The 27,041-nt window shown below is 44.9% G+C and overlaps 1 protein-coding gene across 1 annotated transcript; it reads right to left on the minus strand.

Moving 5' to 3' along the window:
* Positions 1 to 1,201: 1,201 nt before the first annotated feature.
* On the minus strand, positions 1,202 to 25,044 carry TM6SF2 (transmembrane 6 superfamily member 2). The gene is made up of 10 exons (XM_015888654.3): positions 24,725 to 25,044; positions 17,424 to 17,515; positions 16,112 to 16,209; positions 13,978 to 14,075; positions 11,847 to 11,929; positions 11,174 to 11,298; positions 6,964 to 7,065; positions 5,241 to 5,333; positions 3,790 to 3,909; positions 1,202 to 1,963 (listed from the first exon to the last, which is right to left on the minus strand). Exons 1-10 carry the CDS (start codon positions 24,814 to 24,816, stop codon positions 1,763 to 1,765), a joined length of 1,104 nt encoding a protein of 367 aa, XP_015744140.1. The 5' UTR covers positions 24,817 to 25,044; the 3' UTR covers positions 1,202 to 1,762.
* Between the last annotated feature and the right edge of the window lie 1,997 nt (positions 25,045 to 27,041).

A 27,041-nucleotide genomic window follows, 5' to 3' on the forward strand; every position in this document is an offset into this window, starting at 1 on the left:
TCATTATAATTAATTAAATTTGTACAGTATGCCACCTGACTCCCCGACGCCCAGCAACATCAAAAAGGGGTGGGGCTTAAATCACCACCATTTTGACTTTTCTGACCCCCCTCCGGCAGACAGCATAAGCCATAATTGCTTGGATTCACCCAGCACTCTCAGCCATAAACCATGGTTTACAAGCCAAACTAACTGGGTTCACATAACATGCTAAGCTGTACACTAGCAAATTGTGCTAGCACGTTGTGCAAAAACGGCAGCAGTCTCACCACAGCCCCTTTCCTAGATCTATCATAATCTTTTTGCAATGAGAATTCAGCAGAACGGCCAGCCCCCCAGGCAGTCTATCTGTGAATAATACTTTCTGGAATTAAATAACCAGCTAGGGGTGAGGGACGCAACAACCTCCATGTCATAATGGTGCACTCTTTCAGAAGCACCTGCTGCCATAATGGAAAACAGAATATTGAGATAAGATTGATCTTTGGGCTTTGTAGAGGTCTAATATTATAGCTCTAGTAGCAAGAAGAAACCTCCATGTGCAGGGGCAGTTACCCAAATATATGGGATACAAAAAACAGGAGACGCTCCCCAGAGTCTGTGCCTGGTGGCTGGAAGAAACAGGACGCTAACTAGATGGTGAATTTGAATTCGCACTGCATGATTAATCCCGTCACCGGAGCTGGCAATATCAACAGCCCTGGATTTGATGGCTGTTGCGAAGGCAAGACTTGAATTTTGCCTTCCCATCAAAGATTGGCACTGAATTGGTTCGCATGTGGAATAAAGCTATGCCTCGCTTGACTACGGTTAAGCAACTAAACCTAAATTTTAAGGGCTAAAATTTATAGGGGGGTTTTAGGACATTTTTAATGTATGTTTCTATTTTAATTATTTATGGATTTTAGCCATTGTTGGAGGGATTGGTGTTTTTTCCTTTTTTGTTATCGTGAGCCGCCCAGAGTCACCCATTGGGGGAGATGGGCGGCATACAAGTTTAACAATAAATAAATAAATAAATAAATAAACCAAAATGAGCTGAGTCTGCATATTGTGCTCAGACATAAACTGTGCTTGTCCGATACCAGCGGTTACGTTCACACGACGCCAAACTGCCCAGGGTGTCCTGTGAACATGGCAAATACAAATCTAGATACCCACAGTCAGTTTGGCAAAACAGACAAAAGACACAAGAGCCAAACACTTTAAAAGTCATATATTAATCCCACTTTTTCCCTTTCTAATTCTGTAAACAGTGACTTCTTGGAGCTGCTCCAGGTGCCCATTTCTGCTTTATGAACAGGATCCTTTGGTTCACCCATTAGTACCCCTCCTCTTCCAGAAGAGGAAGAAGAAAATGGGTGGGGTACCAGCATAGCCAGCTTCTTCAAATTACATCCTCAGTGGCTCCCGGATCTCTCTCGCTCTTCTGTATTCCACATCCCCCAGCACCCCCCAAAAATCTCAGAGTAGTTTCGTAAGGACGTCACAACACCATGCCTTTATGTTAACCTTGTTCGCCACTTGGTAATAAAAGGATCTGCTATAGACAGATGAACATCTTTGATTTCACGGTTTCAAATCAGCTTCAAGGGCATCATGCAGACAAAACAAGGTTGGCTTAGGCTGTACAAGAACCCCAGAATGGTTTGGACCTCCCCAAGATACTTAAAACCCTGTCAGAACTGGGGTTGTCCAAGGAGGCACCTGTGTGTAACACCACTGGATTTGTGAGCAACAGTGAGCGCAAGGTTTCCTTTTTTCACTGGTTCTTCTTGTCTTCGGCCCGGGAAACTGGGCAACAGAAAAAGGCAGGGTTGTAGAGACAGCGTAAAGCTAAGAGTTGCGGGCCCACTGCGTAGGCTACGTTGCATAGGACAACAAACCACCATCCTCTATCTGGGATGCGATATGGAAACGGAGTGCGATAGTGAACGGAAGCGGCAACGTGGCAAAACTGGGCCTGAAATATGGAACAGACAGAAAGGGTTTTGTGGCTCCAAGGCCCCCAATTTTATTTCCAAAATGGAAAAGATACATTTAGGAATTATCTGTTCTGGTTTGGGGAAGGGATTCCCCCGCATTTTGTATAGCGTTCTCATTTTCAGCTTTCTTATTGCATTTGTGCCTTTTTCTCCTCCACCCAGATCTGGCACAAAATATGGCTTTTTTGTGTGTTGCAACGCATGGATCAGCAGGAGCACTAATGTGCATCAATAAAGCCTCTTCCAAAAGGAGTCATTGCATAATTTTATGTAGAGCAGTGTTTCTCAACCTCAGCAACCTTAAGATGTGTGGACTTCAACTCCCAGAATTCTCCAGCCAGCCATGCTGGCTGGAGAATTCTGGGAGTTGAAGTCCACACATCTTAAAGTTGCTGAGGTTGAGAAACACTGATGCAGAGTCACATCAAAAATGCCTCTCTTTATTTAGGGCAGTCTCATTCAGGCTTGTGTGCCCATTGGCAAATGCTCCAATAATTCTAGGAATATTTTGGAGATTCTCCTGATTAAACCGGGGTTAGAGGAGTGGAACACACCAAAGTACAAACATATGGGACGAGAAAGAAATGCCACAGGGCATTTCCCTGTCCCACACTTTTCTACATCTCATTGGTACCCTATTCAAAGGTACCTCAAAGAATGACTGAGTTGGAAGGTACCTAACTTATCCAACAAAGAGGCTGGGCATCTAACCAACCCCTTCCCCCATGGAAGAGTTTATGCCAGGGGTTGGCAAGCTTTTCATAGATCAAAATCTGAAAACGAATGAGGTTACTGAGATTTCAACAGTCTCAGCCCTTAGATCTTGCCTGAAACCCTGACGTTTCATGAAGTCTAATGGAGTGCTGCTGAAATCTCTCCAAAGTTTATTCCCTTGCCTGAAGTCTCAGAAAATACGCAAACCTCGTGAAATTATCGGTGTCTAAACTCAGGGTTCCACAAATATCATATGGCTGACACTGGTTTTGCAAGCATACGTGCATTTATCCAAGAGTCCAATCAATGAACTGAATGAAACTTTTAAATAAATATGTATCAGGGGAGGCTCATCCTGGAGAAAGCCTGTCTATGTGGTCGCTAAGAGTCAACACCGACTTGATAGTACATAATCAATCAATCAGTCAGTCAAGGAAGACAGAAGAGCCACAGTTGCTTAAATTCAAAACGAGGGATGCGTTTTCCACGATAAACATGCATAAGATTAAGCTAGACCTGCTGAGAGAGCAGCACAGAATTTTTTTGCACAATCCATCAATAAATCTCAGGCCACAATCCTACCACATGACACACTTCCTCAGAAGTAAACCCCCAGCCAACTCAACGGCCAACACTACATGCATCCAGGCAAGCCGGGGTGTCTACAGGGTGGGGTCGAAAAACCCAACTGTGGCCACAACTGTGCTCACTCCTGGGGCTAGGGCTTTGACTGCACAGTTGTGGCCACTGACGTGATTTTTTTTTTACAACCCCCCTCCCTTGACCGCCCCCCCTGGGCTTAGTCTGCCTGCTGCTCGCTACAGCTGCAATCCTTGGCAATTCAGTATGTGGTACGCTGAATTCTCTCGGATAACTTCCAAGGAAACCGGCCCAGAATCCTGCTGCAATCTTAAAGCATGTTCCATCGAGACCAATCCACAGACCCGAGAGGAATGTGTAAAAATTTAAATTGTCCAATGGCATCCTGCACCATTCTTAGGTGTGGCAAGTGAAAGGATCCTAGAGTTTCGAAGGCGAGAGTGTCTCATGACCTGGAATTGGGCAATATCCTGCAGGCTCTGCTACATACCTGTCCGACAGCCCCAGCAAAAATCAAGGCCCAGTCCCCCATCCAGGTGCATCCGGGAACGAGTAATCCATAGATGCAGATGCAGAAATATGGCAGGCCATAAAATAGATACACCAGCATCTGCAAGGAAGGACACCAAGCAACACTAGATGCCAGCACAGAGTAACAGTCAGAGATCTCTTGAATGACAACCATCCTGCAGCAAAATCTGGAACCAGAGGCCACCACATCGATCCAGATTTCAAAAACAGAATGCACAGTTTTAGCTGCATTCACACAATAACCGTAATCAGGATGGTGAATGAACCCGTTTTCTGATTTGGCTCAATCCACTAAGCCATAACGTGTCCAAACCGTAAATCAACCCACCGACCAAGCTGCGTTCACAAAACATGCTAAACTACAAAAGACCCGACCAAGGTGAGCCCTAACCAAGTTTAGCATGTCGCGTGAGCCCTTCTTCAAGGTCTTTCCTTGATTTGGCTAAGCATGTTGGGTGAACACAGCTTTTGGGCACGTAAAGTGTCCTCCTCAGCTGCAGAATTCATGGCATTAAAGAATCAGCTATCAATAACTTTCTGAAAATAGCTTTGCTGTGGATTTCAGGGACTTCCAGTGTTATTTAATGAACTGTAGTATGGGGGGGGGGGGGGAGGCAGGAAATTCAGAATACTGTGAGACTGACAGCAAGTGCAGAAGCAACTGGATATTCCTTCCCCCCCCCAAATCAGGCTAATGAAATGAAGGGGGTCTGGAGAGGAAAAATTTACATCTGAGAAATTGTGAGCTTATTCTGAGCTGAAAACAGCTCCTCTGTTGCCTGTTTAATTCTAAGTGTATTCTATCTAACTTTCTGAGCCCCTGAATAGCATCTGCAACTGATAAATGCATCTTGGGGACCTGTTAAAATTGCAGGCGTTCCCGTAAAGATTCCTCCCCGCTCGACAGAATATTAAGGAAGTGAGGAGAGCTTGTAATTGATGTACGTAATGCCCTCTAGCAAGTAAGGGAAAGATAAAAACTCTTTTGAGTTGAGCTTGACTGTCCTTATCATCAGGACATGGACATGAACCTGTTGTTGATGTAGTTTTCTTGACGACAATATGGAACTGGTTTCCTGGTGGTCTCCCATCCAAGTACTAACCAGGTCCAATCTGCTTTGTTTTCTAGGTCAGCCAAGGTTGGCTAGGTGCTATTCCCTGCCATGGACTCTCTAACACAGTGTTTCTCAACCTTGGCAACTTTAAGATGTGTGGACTTCAACTCCCAGAGTTCTTGTCACATCTTAAAGTTGACAAGCTGAGAAACACTAACAGATATTGTCATTATAATTAAAGGAAGAGGAGGCAATCAAGAGCTGCAGACCCAAACATCTGGAAGGGATTGGTTGGGAGAAGCTGCCAAGGAATATTCCACAGGGGATTCTCCCTTCCCAGACAATTTGGATGCACCTGAATCTTGGGATAGGCCACTGGATCACGAAGGTATGGTTCTTGCAGATAAACATAGTCAAAGCAGGAATCAGCTGGGCAGTCCAGAACAACCTGTAATTGCACAGAGACACAACATACACACACAGTTTGTACATTTACCTCCTTCACCCCTCCCAAACTCATGACTGACTCTAATATTCTCCTCTACTCTTCCAAAATGGGATGATTACCTCTCTGGACACCATATTTGAAAATGTTTGCATCTTCTGTATCAGAAGACAGTTTGCAAAATGCTTTATTCAGTTTTGCTTCTTTTAACGGACAGAGACTCAGGCAGGAACGAGTCAAGGGTTAAAGAGTACAGATAGTCCTCGTTTACTGACTGCCTTGTTTAGCGACAATTCACAGTTACGACAGTGATGAAGAAGTGACTTTGCGACCAGTCCTCTCATTTATGACCTTTGCAGGTTTGTATAGCAAAGGAAAGCTGAAGTAAGACTGTACGCAGAGTTGTGGCTTCACTTAGCGACTACTTTGCTTAACAACCGAGTTGCTGGTCCCAATTGTGGTCATTAAATAAGGACTACCTATAGTGTGAAACTGGGAGGAGGGGTGGGAGGAAAAGAGATGTGGGTTTTGTGAACAACCTCCTCTCTTCCAAACATTAGGGCCCCAAAGCTCAGGGCAGAAAATATACTTGGGTGAAGGTACCAGCATTCAATTTCAGAAAAAAAAAGAAAAAAGAAAAAACGATGGCCCCAAAGATTGGAGATTCCTAAATGTCCAGAGAATGGCAGAAGCCTCAAGTTCTGGTTCTGTAAGTCCATCTGTCTGCTTTGCTGTTGCCTCACTCATTACACCCATGGAAAAAGGCAGTGAGTATCGCCCCTCCTTTTGCCTTTAAGACACAGGCTCCATAGGCACGCTTTCCCACACACCATCATAGAGCGCATGAAATGACCCAGAGAGCCACGTGTGGCCCACAGGCCACAGGTCTGAGCCCTCAGTTTGGTGGCTGAGCATCTCCCTTGTATGCAAAACTTCCCAGGTTTAAATGCTGGCCCAGCTGGAAAAAATTGTTGAAGGGCTGTTGTAAACATTGCTGCCCAGCTTGGTCAACAAACCGGCCCAGTTTAAGGCATCAGGTATCATTTTACATGTGGGAAACAGTACCTTTAAAGGGAAAAAAAAAAAGATGGATGGATAGATAGCTATGATTCTGGGCATCAGCAGGGTTGGCAAGAGTCTCATGATCACGCAGTTCATCAGTCACTGTTTCCCAGAAGATCATGACCCCTCCATTAAGAATGCTTACAAAATGCAGATCAGGACTGAAAATGAATCTGCTGATCTAGACATTTTGGACACTGCGGGCCTGGCAGAATTTACTGCCACAAGAGATCAGGACTCGCAATCCAGCATTGATGGATTACTGGCTATTCAATCATGGATCGCCAAAGTCCCCATCAACTGCGTGAGTTGAACCAGCTCATCTATTACATTCGGTGCACAAATGAAACCCTGACATTTCTCGTGGGAAATAAAAGTCTGTCTGTCTAGACCAGTGTTGTCCAAACTTGGCCACTTTAAGATGAGTGGACTTCAACTCCCAGAATTCCCCAGCCATGCTGGCTGGGGAATTCTGGGAGTTGAAGTCCACTCATCTTAAAGTGGCCAAGTTTGGACAACACTGGTCTAGACAGACAGCTAAACAGACAGCCAGAGAGACAGTTATCCTCACCAATCCTCGGAAGAGTGTGTAGAGCGCAGCCACGAGGAGGAATCCTACCAATCCCAGATCCATAGGGCGCTGGATCAGGTTTTTGTGTTGTTCTGCTGCCACCTTCCCCAAGCCAGAAAGAAAAGGAGATGGTAAGATGGGGGGCCTTGCTCTCAAAAGGGGGTTGCCCGAGGCACCTGGGGACCCAAAAGTGGGGCCTGGCAAGAGGAGCCAATGTCTTCTTTGGAAGCTGATGGGTGTCAACCTGTTTTTGAAGGTGCTGCGGGTCCAAGACTGTGGACAGGCAGGAAGTGACCTTGCAGCCACAGGAGTTCAGTGACGCACAGCAGCCTGTTGGCTTACACCTGACCCTACAAAGTGATTGTCTAGCCTGGCAGATTCTCAGTCTTGTAAATTATTTTCCGGGTGGCCTGTCAAGCTGTCGAATTCCCTAATTACTATCTATAATTAAGCCTACTTATTCAAGCCTGGTTCTTAGCCAGACTAATCTTTTTTCCTTAATAGTTTACCTTTGTCTGATGTCTTGTTTATCCAATAAAAAGCAGCGGCGGCCACAAAAACCTGTTGCGTTCCCAGCTCTTCCTTTTCCTAGGCATTCTGGCTAAATCCAAACCCAAAGCAGGAGGACATCTTAGCCCTCTGTAGCCTTGGAAACGAGATGCTAATAGTCTTTTATTTATGCGAAACCCTCTCGCTGGATCGGTCTAGTTACGAGGGAGTGTGATTTTCGGCGTTGAACACTGAACTACTTCCAGCGGCCTGTGAGCGGAGCTTGGAGAGGAGCTGGCTACTCTGCAGCTATCATCAGGATCTGCAACAAAATGTTGCAGCATGGGGCGATGCCGTTCAGGTTACTTCATTCTTTTTCACTTCCCAGGTGGCTCTCTGCATTCTGATCTGCAGAATTAAGTCACCATTTCACAACTACTGAGCATGCCCGGCCCTCCTAGGCTGTGTCCAGGGGCGGGCCACCCCAACATGCCATCACAATGCAACCTTTGTCTCTTTTGTACATGTGTGCGACCAACATTGTGTTGCGTGTACAAAAGGGGCAGAAGTTGCATTGCAACATCATACGGCTGCTTTGATCATTGGCTCCCACTGCAGACACTTCTGACCCCCTTCCCCCCCCCAGCACAAGGTTCCTTCCCCAAAGAAGTATTATACTTCTCTAAAAAAAAAAAAATGCTGATCCCTCACTTTTGTGCATGGGTGATGCTGTCTTGGCTATGTAAGCAAGAATACTTGTCTCTGAGCATTGGAAATAGAGGGAATGAATTAAAAACTGCATTGAATGCTTGTGGAGAGGTCGGTATCAAAGGCTAGGGACAAATCAATGGAAAGAAGAAAACACTATTAGTATACAAACGCTATAGTTGTGTCAGCCGAATACGGTAGACCAGATTAAGAAACCAGTGCCACAGAAGTCAGAACCACTTTTACTGTAACAACTATAGTAACAGCATCTTGCAAGTCTGAATGTGCTTCCCCTCCCTCACTCTCATTGTGTGAACTGGGGAGGGGCTTGTCTGAGATGTTTTCTCGTGTTATCTTTTTGGCCGGGGCTCAATCCCCTCTTATCTGACTGTTGCCTTGGTAGAGGCTCTTCCTCCTGTCCTTCAAGGCCATTCCCTCTGTCCCCTACAAGTCCTTTCCACTGGGCTCCCGTCGTCATCGTCGTCATCATCAACAACAACATCATTAGCCATTCTTCTTCTTCATGCTTCGAGCCCTATCCAAGGCTTGGGAATCGTAAAGGTACACCTAATTATGTATGAGGTACCCAACAGCGCTCTTATTGTCAGGGTTTTCTTTCTCATGGGAAAGGATTCATCCCGTTATCTTTACAACAATAACAAATAATATTTTGACTACAGAGATCATGTGAAAAACACCTGTTATTGTGTGTTGTGTATTGTGCTATTTACTGCCACCTATTGGCGTGTGTATGCTAGTTACCCAGTGGGGGTGGCATAGAGCTATAATACAAGGGGAGGAAAATGTTCAGCTTCTCTGAGTAGTTGTTAGTTGTTTTAGTGTTAGCCACTGTGTAGGTTTTATGGGCTACGTAGTTGTAACGAAGTACCAAGTAGCGTACCTCTTCTCTAAGAGTTTGTAGCTAGAGATATTGTTAAGCTTGTGTTGCTAATATTGTATTGCTAATATAATATGCCCGACACTTATTTGTAGAAAGGCTGTTGTAATTTGTGTGTGTGTGTATGCTCGTGCCTTCATGTCAGTCTTGATTCTTGGTGACTGCCTGGACAAGTCCCTGCAGTTTTCTTGGAAAGGTTTTTCAGAAGTGGTTTGCCATTGCCTCCTTCCTAGGGCTGAGGGAGAGTGACTGGCCCAAGGTCACCCAGCCAGCTTTGTGCCTAAGGTGGGACTAGAACTCACAGTCTCCTGATTTCTAGCCTGGTACCTTTAACCACCACATCAAACTGGGTGTCTCTTCTAAATTTAGTCAATCCAAATTCTTTCTTAAGTCTTTGTAGCATTGTACCTAATGCCACGATAACAATTAATACCGTTGTCAACTATTCCTTCCAAATTTCTGTAATTTCAATATTTTATCATCTTTTCCAATTCCTTGTTTCCAACACGACTGTCTCTTGGAATGGCTACACCAATAAATCAAACATGGGCTCTTTCCAATGACTAGAATTGCTGGTGAATTATGTTCCAGGTGTTGATGAGGCTGGATTTTAAAAATCTGTCATTTGCATTGACTTTATATGTGAATTTGTGTTTCCAGTCATTCTTCCTGACTGTGAATCCATACTTTTTGCATAAATGCCAGTGTAATATCTTCTCAATTTGATTGTGCCTTTTTTGGTAATCAGTCTGTGTGATTTTGCAATAATAATAATAATAATAATAATAATAATAATAATAATAATATCATCATCATCATCATCATCATCACCATTTTGGATGCAGCAAAATTACACAGATTAATTACAACAACAGCAATAATAAATCTTACATCCTCTCTTTCCTGGCAGAATGTTATGCCCCAGTTACAGGCTTCCCAGGAAAAGCTGTTTGCTTACAACTGGAAACCGTATAATCATAATTAATAATAACTGATTAAACTTGTATTCCACCTGACTCTTAACAACTCTGGGCGACTCACCACAATCAAACAAAGAAATTACAATAAAATCAATATGAATAAAAATAAAGATAAAAAGATACTGGCTTGGATGGCCCAATTCAACATGGGAATTCCATATGCCATTAGGTGGGCAGATACCATATACTTATTAGGCACGAGTACGGAATGGAATGAGTGGATTAATGCAGGCAGAAACAATAAAGAAACAACCTATTATATAAAAAGCAGAACAGTTCATCCTAACTCTTGAGAATGAACTGCAAATGTGAGTATTCACCTAGACTCACTGCTCTGAGGGAGGCACCAAGTCCACCACGGGGAACAAAATCTTATTGCGATCCAGGGGGGCAATTTCTCCGGAAGTCTACCAATAATTCTTAAACAGGGAATCTAAATGGATCCTCCACACACAAGGGCAGTATATCTCCATGGAACAGGGAATAGAAGATGTGGATCAGGGGACAGTCAGTGCTTCTGTGCTTTATGTTCAGCTTTTCAAAAGAACTTGGGTGCCTACTGTTGGGGACAGGGGGCTCTGACACTTCCCAGCCTTTAACATTTCTTTAAAAACCTTTGTTTTGAGTTTGCAATACTATAGGTAAACTACAGAGCAGTACTGACTATACATTACTATTATAGAACAGACAGTTTGGTGTAGTGGTTAAAGCAGCGGGCAAGAAACCAGGAGGCTGTGAGTTCTAGTCCTGCCTTAGGCACAAAGCCAGCTTTGGACCAGTCCCACTCTCCACGCTGGGAAGAAGGCAAGGGCAAACCACTTCCAAAAATCTTGCCAAGAAACTGCAGGGATTAGTCCAGGCCAGTGTTTCTCAACCGTGGCAACTTGAAGAGGTGTGGACTTCAACTCCCAGAACTCCCCAGCCAGCTGGCTGGGGAATTCTGGGAGTTGAAGTCCACACCTCTTCAAGTTGCCACAGTTGAGAAACACTGGTCCAGACAGTCACCACTGGAGTCAACACTGACTCAAAGGCACCCCAAAAAAAACCTCTTTAAAAAAGAAACAACCTATTATATAAAAAGCACAACAGTATACAGTGAGTGATAGCTATAGAACTATACATAAATTTTTCAGACCTGATCGGCTGTTGGCAGAGGGCAGGTTCTGGACTGAGCAAAGAATCTTTTGGCTGCCCAGACGGGTATAATGAGATAAGGAAGGTTGAGCAGAAAGCCTGGTCGGATCTCAGAGCTGTATTTCCCTACAAGCAAAGATCATGCGAAGGTTACCAGATTTTCCCAGCGTTTGTGCCATGGAACCCCCAATGTGTGCATCTTATCATCTGTATTTTTAAAGATCTATTGCAGATCTCCCCGGAATCAAAGTTGGGCCTTTCACACCCAATACATTTGGGAGAATTCGACCAACAAACCTGCTAGGAACAAACCTGGTTTGGTGGGACAAACCCCACAAAAGCTTAGTCTGATTTAATTTCTTTTCCATTTCATTAAAATGAAGTGCAGTTAATACGATTACTCTCCCACTGTATTTTTAACCATTTTCCCCTTCAGTCCCACGAACAATCAAACTAGATAACGTCTCCAAGGATACCCACCCAAACTTTGCTTGAGATTGATTCTGCTAATTTGGGGGGGGGGGGGAAATCCAATAGTAGCCCGTCTGTTCTATTCTTTTAGCTTCCTCCTAACATCTTTATTGTAAGGATCGGACCTATTTCTTTATTTTTAAATAATAATGGGGAAAGGGGAAAGGGATTTTGCCAAGTCCAGAGAAATAAATAGGACTCACCAATCACACTGCCCAGCAGGAAGACCACAAAGGCCATGGTGAAGGATCCAACCCAATAGAGGCCAATGTTCCGGTAACTCTTTCTAGAAAGCAAGCAAATATCTAGAAAGCATTAGGAGAAAGACTAGGAAGGAACCTGAAAAAACCTACCTGCAGTAGGAAGGAATCTTGTTTGCCATTCTGATCTATCAGCAACATCTTCCAGATGACCTCCCTCCTCCTTCCCTTCTTCTTCTCCTGCATCCCACTTGTCTATTCCCACCTCCTCCAAACTCAGTGCCTGGATTCCCACTAACTACCCCGAACAATTCCACACAACATACTAAGCCACAAACTAACTAACCCATTTTTGTCTAGCCGGTTACTAGTCTAGTTAGCCTTCCTTGGCCCTGAGACATGCTCAGTCCTCACTAGATGCTTCTGTAACTTTCAACCTATATGGTCCCATTTGCCGAGGGGGGGGGGCAACCGACTCACCAACAAAGCATGGAAGCTAACTGTCTTGTCTTGTCCTTCGTTTGCAGTATTTGGTGTACAGAGATAGGCTGCTCTTAAATATGGAAGTTCTAATGAATTATCCTTGCTGTTAGCTGTTATGAAACCTTATCTTGCATCAAAAGGTTTCTGAAGCATTAAATCAAAGATTCATCTCATAAATTAAAAAGAAAGGAAAACTAGTCCAACGTCATTTCTAATAATGGCCAACCAGCTAGGAAACCCAGAAGTAAGAAAATAAGGCCTTCCAGATTATTTATTCCCAGAAACCTGATACTCAGAAATAGATTGAACATGGCAGTTCCACTTATTTACCATGACTAATAGTATTAGGTGGATTTAGGACAGGTAGACTAGTTTCATATCCACTTCAGGAATGGAAGCTCACTGGTGCCTTTGGGCCACTCATTTTCTCTCACCCCAATCTACATACAGGGTTGTTATTGCAGGAAAAAACTGGAGGAGGGAATACTTAAGTGCCTGGAGGAAAATAGGATATAAATCTAAGAAACAAACAAATACATATGGATGGAGAGGTAAACTGCTTCTCTCTAGGGAAGCTCCACTTAGCTTGCATTGCAACTTTTTTTTTTTTCTGGAGAGAGGTTCCAGACCTCTGAACAATAGCATGACAAACCAAATTCCAACTGTTGCACCTTCAAAGCTATATAGATTTATTCTATGACCCCTGGAAACCATAAATGAGGCAAGTTAATGGGGCAGGTAACCCGGGTGCAAAGGAATACAGAGGTGGCCTTGAAGAAGGAATTCAGTGACTGTTACAAAGCATCAGCATAGCCCCAATAGACCGGAAGGGGTGAGGAAAAAACTCAAGATTGCCCTGCCTTGATTTGCTGTAGTATGAGAAGTGAGAGAGAGAATCTCTGTCAAGTTTTTAAGGTTCTGTTATTGTTAACCTCAGTAGGTAGACCAGACCAGAAAATCAACTCCACAAGAAGATTAGAATTGTACAGGTAGTCCTCGATTTACAACCACAACTGAGATCAGAACTTCTATCGCTAAGTGAGGTAGTCATTAAATGAGTCACACCTGATTTTACAATCTTTTTTGCCGTGGCCATTAAGCAAATCACCACAGTCATTAAGCGAATCCAGCTTCCCCCATTGAATTTGCTTGTCGGAAGCCCCCTGGGAAGGTCACAAATGGTGATCACATGACCCTGGGATGCTGCAACCATTGTAAATACATGCCGGTTGCCAAGTGCCTGAATTTGATCACATGACTGCCGGTACGCTGTGATGGTTGTAAATGCGAGGACTGGTCATAAGTCACTTTTTTCAGTGCCGTCGTAACTTCGAGTGGTTGTTAAACAAATGGTTGTAACTCAAGAACTACCTGTACTTTATTGAGATAGACTATAATAACAGGCAATGGCTCTGTATTGTACCTCCCCAATGGATCAGGGAGGTGTTTGCCTGATCCGCTTCAGAATATTATTTTGTTTCTCAGGGCTTAAAATGTTTTACCCCCCTTGCCTGCATTATGGTTTTTGCCTATTTTCATCAAGACCATCTCCCTTTCTCTCCTACCCTATAACAATACAGTAGAGTTCCAGCAGTTCTTGTGGTGTGTTTCTTGACTTGGTCCACCTCAAAGGGCTGAGACTTGGCCTCACCTTTGAACAATGGCTGCAATCATGATGAGATACATGGCGTAGTTCACCACAGCATGCCAGTAGGAGATCATGATGCCATATGCTGTGCCAAGATAACCCTATAATGCAGAGGACAAAACAGCAACACCATCAAAAAAAACATCCTGATCTCATTCCTATCCCGGATGCCTTCAGGACAGGTCCACCAGCTGGGCAGAGCAAGCTTGTTCTCTGTTGCTCCAGGGCTGGAACGAATCAAAACAAAGCTGAGCTAGATTTTAGGAGAAACGCCCTAACAGGACAAACTGCCTTGAGAGATGGCGGGGTCTCCGCCATTGGAAGTAACAAAGCCGAGGTCAAACTAAGATGCTTCTGGTTGCAAGATTCCTGAACTGAACTGGAAGCTTGGGTCCCTAAGCACCCTTTCAACTCAATCGGGCCTCACATGACACATCCACCACGCCAGTTAAAAACTCAGCAACTGAATTTTCACAATGATATTTCCCTTCTGAGACCGTCTCTCCCCAGCAACACCTGCCTGTCCCACCCAGTCCAACAGGTTGGGCATGCTCGGGCCCCATCTCTAAAACAAGGGCATCTGATGGGACCTTGGAGGTGGGCTTCTTCCGGTTGCTGCTGGAGTAATCTCCACCCCCAGCTTCAAAATATCACTGGCCTCGACCCTGTTGGCTTTCGGAAATCAAAATCTGCCTTTTTCTTCAGGCTGGGACGACTGGAGGTTCTCACCGGGAGAGGGATATGAACAGGATTTCCTGGTTGGCTCTTTGTTCTTTGGATTTTAACCAAAATTGTTATGTCTTGTTTTGCTTTTTGATCTATTGTACACCACCCGGAGCTGCGATGTCCGAGTTGGGTGGCCAGCTGGCCATATAAATTATTTAAATAAGCAAAGACAGAAATAAATAAATCTAACCTCATTTTATTTTTCAACCAATGCAATACATAAATTAATACATGGGAAGCTAATAAGCTATAAGGCATCATGTTTATTTTCAAGAATGCCTCTATATCCTGCGGTCTCAGCAAATAAAACATTGTTACTGGATGCAGTTCAATACTGAGCTTGAAAACATGCTCAACTGCCCAGAAAAAAGGCAGCTAAACTGGGGGCAAGTGGGTAAAAGGGCAGCAGGGAAGGTGCTCTGTGATTGGCCATATCCTTCAAGCAGCCATTTTGTGAATGTGCCCATGACATGTTCCCAAAATTCCAACTGTTTGCACCTGGCCAGTTTTCTCTCCCTCCCACCAACAGACATATTTATGTTTGTCTGCAAACATAAACCTGGGAAGAAAAAAGGGAAATGCCTTGTCTTTTTTTTTTTTCACATTGATCCAGCTGTGAAAGTGGCCAGTGACCTCTCCTCTTGTATTCTAGAATCATCCACAGTTAAGTTTCCATCAAGCAGAGCTCAACTTTTGACGATTTCGTGGATGCGCCCATATTGTTTGACACTGGCTTTTTCTGGGATTTTTTTTTTAATTTCCCACCCCAGGGTTCCCTGGTGATCCCCCATCCAAATATTAACCAGCTCTAACCCTGCTTAGCTTTTTGAGATTAGCTAGTTGGTGCCATCTAGAAGGGCTAAGAAGCTCAATTGTAGCACCTTGAATGGCATTCAGAACCAACCAGTTAGCAGTCAAGGCACACAAGGGGTAAGGTTTGGATAAGGATAAAGATTGCTGTCAGTGGGGGTGGGCTCCTTGTCCTTTGGCAACAATGCAGAAACGATCTCAAAACGTTAATCAGACTCAGGAATTAGTGGGAAAAGAGACCATTAGGAAATTCCAGGGCTGAGTAATAGACTGGGAGGTTAAAAAGATATCTGAAAGAAGGCATGGTGGCTGACGTTCAGCTGAATTTTTTTAAAAAATTGCTAGATCATATTGGTCATCTGGGGAAGGGACAGGGAAACTACTTTTCCTAACTCCTCACCCCATCAATCCTGAGACTGCATCTCCCAGAGAACCCATTGGCTCACAGGGTGGTCAAAAAAGTCAAGATGGCAGCTGAGCAATCAAAGCCTGCCCCTTTTTTTTACATACATCACTGCTTCTCTAGGTAGGCTGGGGACACAGAACTTAATGGTGTATTTCCCCCACTTCCAAATGCACAGGCTGGATCCCTGAGACAAACCTCTCTGATGTAGAAATCGGCAAAGTTGCTCGTGTAGCCGTCTTCCTCCAAAGCGATCACCACATCAACACCAGCAATGAAGCAAAACACCATGAACACTGGTGGAACAGAAAGAGCCGGTCAGTGGGGGTGCTTGGATGCCTGGATGCGCATTTTCCCAGGCTTTGCACTTCTGATGTGAGACCGTGACATTTCCTAAACAAATCCATGAATTTGCATTCTATGTTCAAACAGCTTTTCCGACCCCACAGCCGCAGGGGAACTAACAATTCTTTTCCTCCACTGAAAACGTGCTATAAAAACAGGGCTGTTCATTTAGTCTCCAGATGCTCAGATCATACAAGTCATTTGTCTCAAAAATTCCCACTGGTTTCTTCGCTCCATCTACTGAGAGCAGGGTGAGGGAGTGGCTAAGATGCTGTGCTGGAAATGAGGAGACCGTGAGTTCTAGTCCTCCCTTAGTGTGACGGAAGGCATGAGCGAGGAGGATCCTGGAATGGAGCTTCAAGATTACAGGGAAGGGGAGAAACATTCCAAGCCTCTCCTCAGCCCCCAGCCAGAGCGTGTGAAAGTGAAGAGAAGGGGACTGGCCCCTCCCTAAGGGATTCAGGGTTATAGTTGCTGTTGTTGGGGGTTAGAGTTAGTCTGGCAAGATTCTGTCTAGTAGGTATAAGCTAAGAAAGTAACTGAGCTGTTCCTGGACTGTCTTGTTGTGGTTCTTGGGCTGAACCTGACACTTAGACCAGAAAGCCAGCTGGGTGACTTTGTATGCCTCTGGTTTAGCAGAACAATTTCATCAGTGGGGTGAATATAGGAATGCAGGAAAAAGCTGTCTGCAGCAATTCAGAAATGTCTATCCATCCTGCAATGACCTCTAGAGCTTTGGCAGGGAGATATCTGCTTGCTGCAATCGCAATCCTTTCGGCTATCTTCAGTGGCAGTGTTTCTCAACCTTAGCGACTTTAAGATGTGTGGACGTCAACTCCCAGAATTCCCCAGCCAGCATGGCTGGCTGGGGAATTCTGGGAGTTGATGTCCACACATCTTAAAGTCGCTAAGGTTGAGAAACACTGTTCAGGGCCCTATTTATGCAAAACTACTGAGCAAAAACTTCCAAACAGACTGGCTTAATGTAACAATATTTCAGCCAGCCTTCCCTATTCAGTGATCTTGGAAGGAAGAGGTAATCTGGAAGTGAGCAATTATTTCCACTTGTCCCTCGTGGTTGAAGGATCAACCAAGATGGGAGTGAGAGGCCAAAAAAGGCATCACGCATGACAAACCAGACAAATAAAATGGAAAATGAACATACCATATAAGAGAGGATCCTCATAGGAGCAGTTTGGGAGATAAATCAGAACAAACGACAGAACAGTAACGCCAACTACTGCAATAACCAGAGGGCTGCAAGGAGAAAGAAACAACAAACACAGAGGTAAATGCTAAAGAAATTAATTAAAAAGCCACTATTTGGGGCTCTCCATATTCCCAAACTGCACCACCTCTGCAGGATCCAGACACTGGAATTTTAAATTAAATTTAAATTCCATGCAATTTCCTCAGATGGAATGCAAACAGAGATGCTTACAGGGAGAGGGGTCAACAAGTAAAGATGGCAACCACCAGGGCCCCCATTCCCACCATGGACCCCCATTCCCACCATGGACCCCCATTCCCAGGACCTGGCTTGCATTCAGGGGTGTCCATGGGGTGGGTGGGGTAAACTAAGTCAAGATGGAGACCACCACTATGTGTTCAAAGGCCCACCCCTTTTACATGATGCACATGAAAAGGGGGGGGCTTTGATTACATGGTGGTTGCCACCATCTTGCCTTTTTCAACCCCCTCATGGACACCGCTGAATGTAAACCAGGTCCTGGGAATGGGGAAGGGGAAGGGAAAAGGAGGTGCAGAAAAGATTCCAGAGCCCTGAGAAACAGGGAAGTGTGAGAAAGAGACTCAAAAGGATCCCACCTTGATTTTGTTAGGTATAAGATGGAGTAGAGAGAAACTCCAGCAGGCTTTCAAGATTTCGTTACCACAATAAAAAGCTGTGACAGTTTCTTGGCCTGGCCTACTTTACATTTCCCCTCTCCTTTTCTCCTTAAAATGTTTTGAAAGAACCTATAATTTCACATGATTAGCTCACCTATGTTCATATTGTCTTTCCCTATAGGTGACTGAAAAGAACAATGCAGTGAGGATAATAACAGAAAGCAGGGATAAAATGACCTCAACAGGTAACACCATCTAGCTGACCTTGGCTGATCTAGGAAGCTAAAGAGGACTGATTTTGGTTAGCAGTTGAAAAAGAGACCACTAGGAAATCCCACAGATATAAGCTACATGGGGAAGTTAGGAAAAACACTCTGGGGGAAGGCCATGGCAAACAAGATTGGTGTTGCTGCCAAGAGAACTTTGAATCCCCAGAACCAAGTTCAACTTGAAGGGGCCCTGTCTTTATGAACCACAAATTTGAAAGATTTTTTCCTTCTCTCTTTTTTTAATTATTATGTGAACAGTTGGTCTGGAGTCAGGTGGTGCTGCAATCAAATCAAACAGATCAGAAAGGTTGCAACAGGTTGACAGGAGAAGACTTAATCCCAATTAGGCCTCATTGACTGTATTCACACAACATGTTTAAGCAGTTCAGTTAAAAAACCAGAAACTGCATTTGGACAATGTGCTGATTAATGTTAAGCTAGGTTTGGTGGTTTGTTTGTGGCTTTCTAAGCTGTTTGGTTAGCTAAAATTCAATTTTATGGTGCAAATCCAAGAAATGGGGTACTGTAATTCAGGAACTAGCTTAAGGAAGTTGTATGAATACAGCCATTCCTTCTCTTCCTTGTGACCAAGTGACCCAATCAAACTATGGGAGGTATTGAGAGGGGTAATGTAAGCCCAGAGGGGGAAAAATCCTGATGAGTGATTGACATCTGTCACGTTTGTGGTTATTTTAAGGGTGGAGGATAATACATACCAAACTGGCTTCAAATGGCAATTTGGGGCTGCTTACAAAAAATGTGTGATATAAAACAATCTAAAACATCCAGCTTCTTCCAGAATATCAAACTTTAAAAAACCTCTCCTAACTGCAATACTGGGCTCCCAATTATGAAATTCTGTCTCCTGCTTTTCCTCCATACAGTTTTGGATGCATTTAAGAAACATTTGAAAACTTATGATTTAATGAAGCAGACTGATTGTGGGAGCAATTGTCAGCTGATGTCGAGAATGGCAGTAGGGCTGTTTTGCTGTAAATCTGATAGTTAGAACACTGTTTCTCAACCTTGGCAACTCTAAGATGGGTGGACTTCAATTCCCAGAATTCCCCAGCCAGCCATGCTGGCTGGGGAATTCTGGGAGTTGAAGTCCATACAACTTAAAGTTGCCAAGGTTGAGAAACACAGAGAAGTTGGATAGGTTTAACACAGAGAAGATGGATAGGTTTAGCATTTTATCATTGTAGCAGTGTTATTTTCATTGTGATTGTAAACTTTTCACAGTGTGTACTGATATTATTGCTTCTGTATAATTTTCACTGTTAATCTTCGAGGGTGGTTTAGACTGTGCCCCAGGGTGGGGGGAGAGGGCCTTATAAATAAATGTTTTGCTTGTAATTAGACATGGGGTAACGCCAACCATAATATAACCCATAATATAGGCCCTACCATGGATGTGTGTGTGTGTATACAGAATAAAACACTGATGTTAGCCATATTCCAGAACCTGCAAAAATAATTCTTTCATCATCGGTGAGCTGAATTACTTTGTAGACCCGAGGGATGCTAAATTTCCACCCATTTATTCTTAATCGACTTATATAAAAGTTCCATAATTGCCCACCCACAGTACTCCAAAACTGCTGTTTCCCACCAATTGTAATTTTCCAGGGTCTAAGGCAGAGGAGGGTCTTTTCTCAGCAGGTGCTTGCCAGGGCTCCTTTTTAGCTGAAAATGCTAGAGACTCAACCTGGCACGGCTTCCGCATACAGCAGGGGCCACAGTTCTTGCTCCCCCCCCCCCCCCGGCTGCCCCAAAGCAGAGAGGAATCGCCCTGAATGCAAACTGAAGGGCTCAGCCTGTTCCTACCATCGGCGGCCACTGCAACCGAGCTCTGAGTGGCGGTGCAGAAAACAGCTGGTGCCTGGTGTTGAACTGCAATGCAGATCCCGCCTGGGATTCTTGCAGTAAACCCTGCAGTTTACTGGGGTCAGAAAAAGCTACTCAGCATCTGCAGAGCTGCATGGGGTCTCTGGATCAAGAGTTATCAGCCGAGGAGGCAAATGAGGACATGGCAGGAGAGCACAGAGCTCCCCCCCCACCCCACCCCACCGCTAGCATTTTTAGATGGACCCAAAACTCAGCTGCCTTTCAGCAGGCAAATGCTGGGTGAGCCAGCTAACCCCAGAGGAAGACGCCTTTCCCCTTGCCCAGTGAATTTTTCTATTCTCTCCTAGCGTTAGAAAAAGGCATTTCTCATTCTTTCTAATGCGGTGCCTTGCAAGTGGGTTAAATGTGGCCCAAAGCCACACTGGCTACATTCCTCCCCTTTCTCTTTCTGCCCTGGTCAGATCACACCATGAGTATTGCATCCAGTTCTGGAGGCTGTATTTTAGGAGGGACACTGACAAATTGGTGCCTGTCCTGAGGAGAGCTACCAGGGTAATAAGGGACTAGAAGAGAAAAGTGTTCAGGAACGATTGGATGCACTGGGTGCATTTAGCAAAGAGATGACTGCAGGAAGACATGAGAACCGTCTTTGTGTATCTGAAGAGAGTGGTGTAGAACAGTGTTCCTCAACCTTGGGCACTTGAAGATGTGTGGACTTCAACTCCCAGAATTTTGGGAGTTGAAGTCCACACATCTTCAAGTACCCGAGGTTGAGGAACACTGGTATAGAAGATGGGTCAGAATTGTTCAGAGGCATTGCAGAAACAGGACAAGAAGCAACAGAGGCCAATTTTGAGGGGAGATCAGGAAGAGGTGGTGGACTCTCCTTCACTGGATCACCATCTGTTAGGGATACTGTAGCGATGGGTTCGTGGACTGGTAGGGGGTTGGACTAAATGTTCTCTAAGGGGCCTTCCAACCCTTACATTCTACATTTCTATGTCAGGGAAGAGAGCCAGTTTGGTGTGGTGGTTAAGGCACCAGGCTAGAAGCCAGGAGGTCCTGAGTTCTAGTCCTGCCTTAGGCACAAAGCCAGCTGGGTGACCTTGGGCCAGTCCCTCTCTCTGAGCCCTAGGAAGCAGGCAATGGCAAACCACTTCTGAAAAATGTAGTCAAGAAAACTGCAGGGGCTTGTCTAGGAAGTCGCCAGGAGTCAACACTGACTCGAAGGCATAAATGTATGTATGTATGTTAAGGAAAGGCTGTTTTAATCAGATGTCAGAGGGTTTAGAAAATGATGGGCCCTCCCCTTGCTGCACTAGATCCTTGTGTCCTTGAGACACATTTCGAAAACCCTCTGCAAGAGATCAGACTTCCATTCAACTGGGGTATCTAATATGTGGTGGTGAGTTGCCTTTGAAAAATCTCTATCTTCTAAAAATGAGAAGATGACACCATATATCGCTCCATATTCTGTGTATATAAATTGCTCTACGGCCTTAAGATGTAATGATAAGCTTCATAAATGAATTAACGTTATAACAGATACTATTTATCCTGTGGATTTTTCATCTGTTAATTAAGTTTGGGGGTTATGTTTAGCTCATTTTAATTACTGTAACACACTTAATTTTTTTTTTCTTCACTGCATAATCACTATTTAATGTAGACGTTGTAGGAGGACAGCTGCGCTATCTACGGCAGCCAAAAATCAGGAAGAGGAAAAAAAAAATCACGTTTACCAGCTAACAAATTTTCTTGAAGCCATCAACTTTCATGAGCTGCAGCTCTCAAAAGCTTCTGCCTTTTAATAAAATGGATTAGTTGGAAAAGCTGCTACCCGATTCCTCCTGATTTAATATAGGTGCTTCTCTTTTCCGTTTGGACAAATAAAAGTAATAGAAATGGACAGCAGGAGGCCTACACTCCTGTGCATGTCATCAGCCCATCCATTCCCAGCTCAAGGGAAACAGCCTCCATAAACTTGCAGGATGCTGGGTCAGCTCAGAAGTTTTGCTGTCTACAAAGTTGGGATCAAAGTGCAGCTGAGTCACCTGCTCTGACCAATCTGGGCAATATCCACCTGAATTAAGCTGGTCGTTCAAAAACTGGCAGCTTGCGGCCCACCCAGGCTGCCGGCGTCATTTTTAGCGGCCAAAAAGAAAATGTAAGATGGCATTTCCACCCCAGATTCCCCAGTGGGCTGGGCAGCGGCTCCCTCCCTTGAAGGCAGGGAATAGTGTCCCTCCTGGAAACCAAAACACAGCCTTGCCAATCAGGACAAGAGAAATACCGCTGGGTTGGGTGATCTTATGGACTAGAAACTTAGAACATTAAACAGAAAATGGACTGTTTTGCTCTCCTTGAAGGCAGGAGCAGTGGAGATGTCACTGCTAGAGTGGTCCACTCCTGCAGGCTCTCAAGCTTCCCATCTCTCTGTCTGGAGGCCTAAATTACACCAGTCCAGTGTTTCTCAACCTTGGCGACTTGAAGCTGTGTGGACTTCAACTCCCAGAATCCCCCAGCCAGCATGCTGGCTGGGGAATTCTGGGGGTTGAAGTCCACACAGCTTCAAATGGCTAAGATTGAGAAACATTGTATTAGTCCAAGCTCAGGCACTTATCCAGATTAGGATTTAATGTAGGGGTAGTATTTTAAGAAAGACACTTCAAAAGTTCTCTGTTTTTCTTTTAAGGGGGGGGGATATGTTTTAAGGATTCCAACGTGAGACTTTAGCACCTGCAAAGCTTCAGACCCTAATTTTGCTCCTTAAAACCTCCAACATTAAACAAGCAGAAACTTAGCAACATTTTGGTCACACCTACTGTGGGGCAGCCCTAAGGGGCCAAGAAAGGGGTGCTTTGGGGTTGTATGATGTCATCCCTGGGCTGTATGTTTTGCATCCCCAGCTCGGGTGCCATGCAAACATACTCCATGGGTAGAAATGAATGAATTTTGGGAAGACAAAGAGGCACTGACTTTTCAATCTTAGAAATGCCTTCAGAGTCAATCTAACCCAGTGTTTTTCAACCTTGGCAGCTTTAAGATGTGTGGACTTCAACTGGCTGGCTGGGGAATTCTGGGAGTTGAAGTACACACATCTTAAAGTTGCCAAGGTTGAAAAACACTGCCCTAAACAATAACATACAACAGGAGCCATCGCCACTCTGCATTCCTTTTGAACTGCTCTGCAACAGCAGTGGGCAAATTGCCACAGCACAGATAGGCTGGCAGTCCCCAGAATGTATTTTTAGGCACAGCCATTAATTATTTCCCTCCTTCCTGCCAAAGGAAAGGGGGCCAGGAGCCCTGGCAAGGGGAACGCATCACCTGCTTGGAGACAAGCAGTGATGCTGAAGATCAAGTGGAACATCCCTGTGTACAGTGGATGTTCGTTAATAACTACATATTGCTCAACCTTCAGCTCTGATCCTGCCACTGAATCTTGGGACTTGATCATTGGAGGTGATCTGCAAATAGGAATCGTAGCAGAAAATGAGGACCAATAAGCCAGGCCATCGCATCCACCGACCGAAAGACCAATTCCATTGGTCTTCTTCTTTCTGAATAGTTTCCTGGTTCTCATTTTAATAACTGCTGCTTAACTTTCATGAAACAATACCCAAATATGCTCTTTGTCTCTCCTCTTCCTGCCCCATCGCTTTTCCCTTTGTGCTGTGTCTTTTTGATGGGCAGATTATGGGGCACAGCTAGTGACAGGCGGATCCAGCGTGGGAACATTACCAGATTGGGCAAGACACAACCCTGGAGTTTTTAATGGAGGTTCAGCCTGCCAAAATTTCAAGAGAAGTTAAGTTCCCCCCCCGCCCCAGTGGTAGTTTTAAACAGAATGACTTATACGTACCTGCCAGAAGCAGAGAAGGGCACTGGGACAAGTTGGCAGCTAAAATTGTAGGTATATCAAGCAGGACCCTATTATTATTATTGCTGTTGTTGTTGTTCTTATCATTATATAAAGCATCTTTCCCTGATTGGCATTCAATGTTAAGCTATCTCATTTAAACCCCCTACATTAAACCCCCTGCCTTTAAACTGTCTACATTTTAAACCATCTAAATGCACTAAAACAATATAACAGCTTTAAATCAACATAAAACTCACATTAAAGCTATTGAAAATGACTAAAAATGATCATGTCAGGTTTTTTTCCAGGCTCATTTAAGGACCTCTAGAAACGGTCCTACAAGGAGTACTTTGACCAACAACCAGGAGGCCGTGACTGAGACCGCCCGGCCCTCGGTCGCTAGTGGTCCCTGAAGGTGGCTGCATTTCTGCCTCTGTCATTTCTCTCTTGTTCATTATTCCCATGTTCCCTTCCCACAGCTGGCCTTGTGACAGGTCATGTTGGTGCGCCAAACTTTTTAACGCACTTCCTCCTGAACCCCCAGAAGTTGTGGGAAAAAGGCATAAGAGGGTCAGGAGGAAAAAAAAAATCCAGGTGGAATCCGTGTCCTTTGTGCTGAATTCACACGATACTTACTTGTGCAAGGACGCTGTGGTGTTCAAGAGGTAGAATAACGGGAAGGCGGAGAAGAAAAGGCCGACGGCGGCCCAAAGAGGATGTAGCCGCATGTTCAGCGGCACGGAGAGCAGGCCTGGAAGAAGAGGGTCGTGAGAAGGGGCGCTCGCTCCAGCAGGAAAGGGTCAATTGGCCCAACTGGTTCCCTGCCGTAACGCGAAGCGCCTCGCCGCTCATGCGTTCCTCTCGCCAAAAAAGGAAAAAAAAAGGGACTTTTTTCTATCCAAAGGTCGTGACTGTTGGCAGCTTTCTTGCTCAAGAGATCCCGGGAAAAGAGCGAGGAGAGCCGGCGCACCTCTTAAAAGGGCAAGACACACCTTTGTTGGTTCTTCCCCCCCCCCCAATCCTTTCCCCAGCACCCCCTCGAGGATTGTGGATTTTGCCTTCTTGCAAACCGGCGTGGCGATAAGGCAGCGCAGGCAACTCTCAAACGTGAGGACGCGCGTCGGCATGGCCAAGCGGTGGGGTAACTGACTCGGGCTTTCCTCAGGTCGGGGGCGCAGGATGCGCGGAATCGCCGCAGGTGCTGCCTCGCCAACCGGGCCAATAGCCGTAATCGGTGGGCTTTGCCAACGCGCGGTGCAGCGTCGGAACAGAGCCCGAGCGGCGGGCCTCCCCCGAGCCTCGCATTTACGCAATTCGCTGCAAAGTCCTCCGATCCAAAACAAACATGCCTGCGCGGTTTCAGGTTTGCAAAATCCTCGGTCTCTCATGGAGACGTTTCCAGTGGAAACGTTCCGCAAGTCACCAAAAACGCTGGCACAGCCCCTGCTAGGACAAAGTGGCGACCGGGTTAAGAAAGAATAGAACCTTAGTTGCAATGCACCCTAGAGGTCATCCAGTCCAACCCCGATCCGTGCTGGAGCCATTACAGCAGTGTTTCTCAAGCTTAGCAACTTTAAGATAGGTGGACTTCAACTCCCAGAATTCCCCAGCCAGCCATGGCTGGCTGGGGAATTCTGAGAGTTGAAGTCCACCTATCTTAAAGTTGCTAAGCTTGAGAAACACTGCATTACAACATCTCTGACAGATGATCACCCGTCTCTAATTGAAGATCATATTTAGGAACAGTCTGGCATCTTTTTCAGCACCACAACGTATAGACTTGCCCCGCTGTGGAGCTTACTGGCAGGAATTCTTGATCGGATGGCAGCTGTAAATCCCCCAAGTGTTAATAATGCTTTACTGAAAAGAGACAGCTGCCTGTCAAGGCAGAAATGGAGCTGCGAGATCTTTTCCTACTCATTCATCATCTCCAGTACAAGCTTCCCCTGTTTCAGCTTTGTTCTGCTGGTAAATTGCTCTTAAGGGCATGGCCCAAAAAAAACAGGCCAGGAGATAAGATGGGTTGGAAATCAGTTTTTTTTTAAAAAGGAGAACCTGTATGGTTATAAGTAGGCTAGCTTTAGACTACACGTGTCATGTTTTCCCGTCTCTGACCAAGTTTTTAGAAGAGGGGGTTTTAAACTGGGGGTAATTTCCCCTAAGGGGATAATCTGGGCATGCCCTGGGGGTAGTGGAGCAATTTGTAATTGCTAGTTTATGAGTCAAGGATCCCGTGGGGACTGATGCTGCCAAGACGCTTGTCTAAAACAGTCTTTTTTTCTTTGTGGGGGTAATAATGTTATTATTTCCGGGAAAAGGGGAAATTGGGTCAAACAATTTAAGAATGTTTTAGGATACATTTTAAGGCCTTGCATCTATCCCACTCTCCCAAATCAGTAACGCTGATTGTTCTCTGTCCCTTATCATCTTTTCGTTAATTGTGGTTTTGTATCTTGTACAATGAGCAGAGGTATTTCAGACTGGGTAGACTTACAAATCCAGTGCATCAAATTAAAATAAACGGCTTTGGACTTGTGTTTATTTATTTTGTCTGGGCCACTTCGTTTTGAAAACTAAGTTTCTTGTTTTCAGGAGCAATTCAAGGTGCTCTTTTCCCCTTTAAAGACTTTAATGCAGTGTTTTTCAAGTCTGGGAACCTGAGTGGACTTCAAATCCCAGAATTCCCCAGCCAGCATGATGACAACTCACCGGACCCCAGGGCCAAACCCCGCAAGCTACTCCATTTTGCTAGTGTTGAGTTGCAAATGGTCCCTCCCCATCCAGGCACCCGCGGCCTCCGGGCACTGGGCAAACAGTTGTACAGGCACGGGCTTCCTTTGTTTTATTGATTGATTTTACAGTATTTATAGCCTGCCCCAGTCTTGATGGACTCTGGGCAGGATATAGCAAATTCCCCCTGCCCAATGCATTAAAAACGTACGTACATATATAC

Source organism: Python bivittatus, unplaced genomic scaffold (assembly GCF_059951505.1).
Source record: "Python bivittatus isolate LINGU-HERP-01145 unplaced genomic scaffold, Pbiv_v1 ctg000580_np1212, whole genome shotgun sequence".
Classification (NCBI taxonomy): domain Eukaryota; kingdom Metazoa; phylum Chordata; class Lepidosauria; order Squamata; family Pythonidae; genus Python; species Python bivittatus.

Bases quoted from the DNA above. Each gene is read 5' to 3' on its own strand.
- TM6SF2 (XM_015888654.3), bottom strand. From the start codon at position 24,816: ATGCGGCTACATCCTCTTTGGGCCGCCGTCGGCCTTTTCTTCTCCGCC. The intron at 11,930-13,977 runs GTGAGGCCAAGT...CTTGCTTTCTAG, and splicing joins ATTGCAGCCATTGTTCAAAG to AAAGAGTTACCGGAACATTG. The intron at 3,910-5,240 runs GTGCATCCAAAT...CCTTCCTTGCAG, and splicing joins TGGCCTATCCCAAGATTCAG to ATGCTGGTGTATCTATTTTA.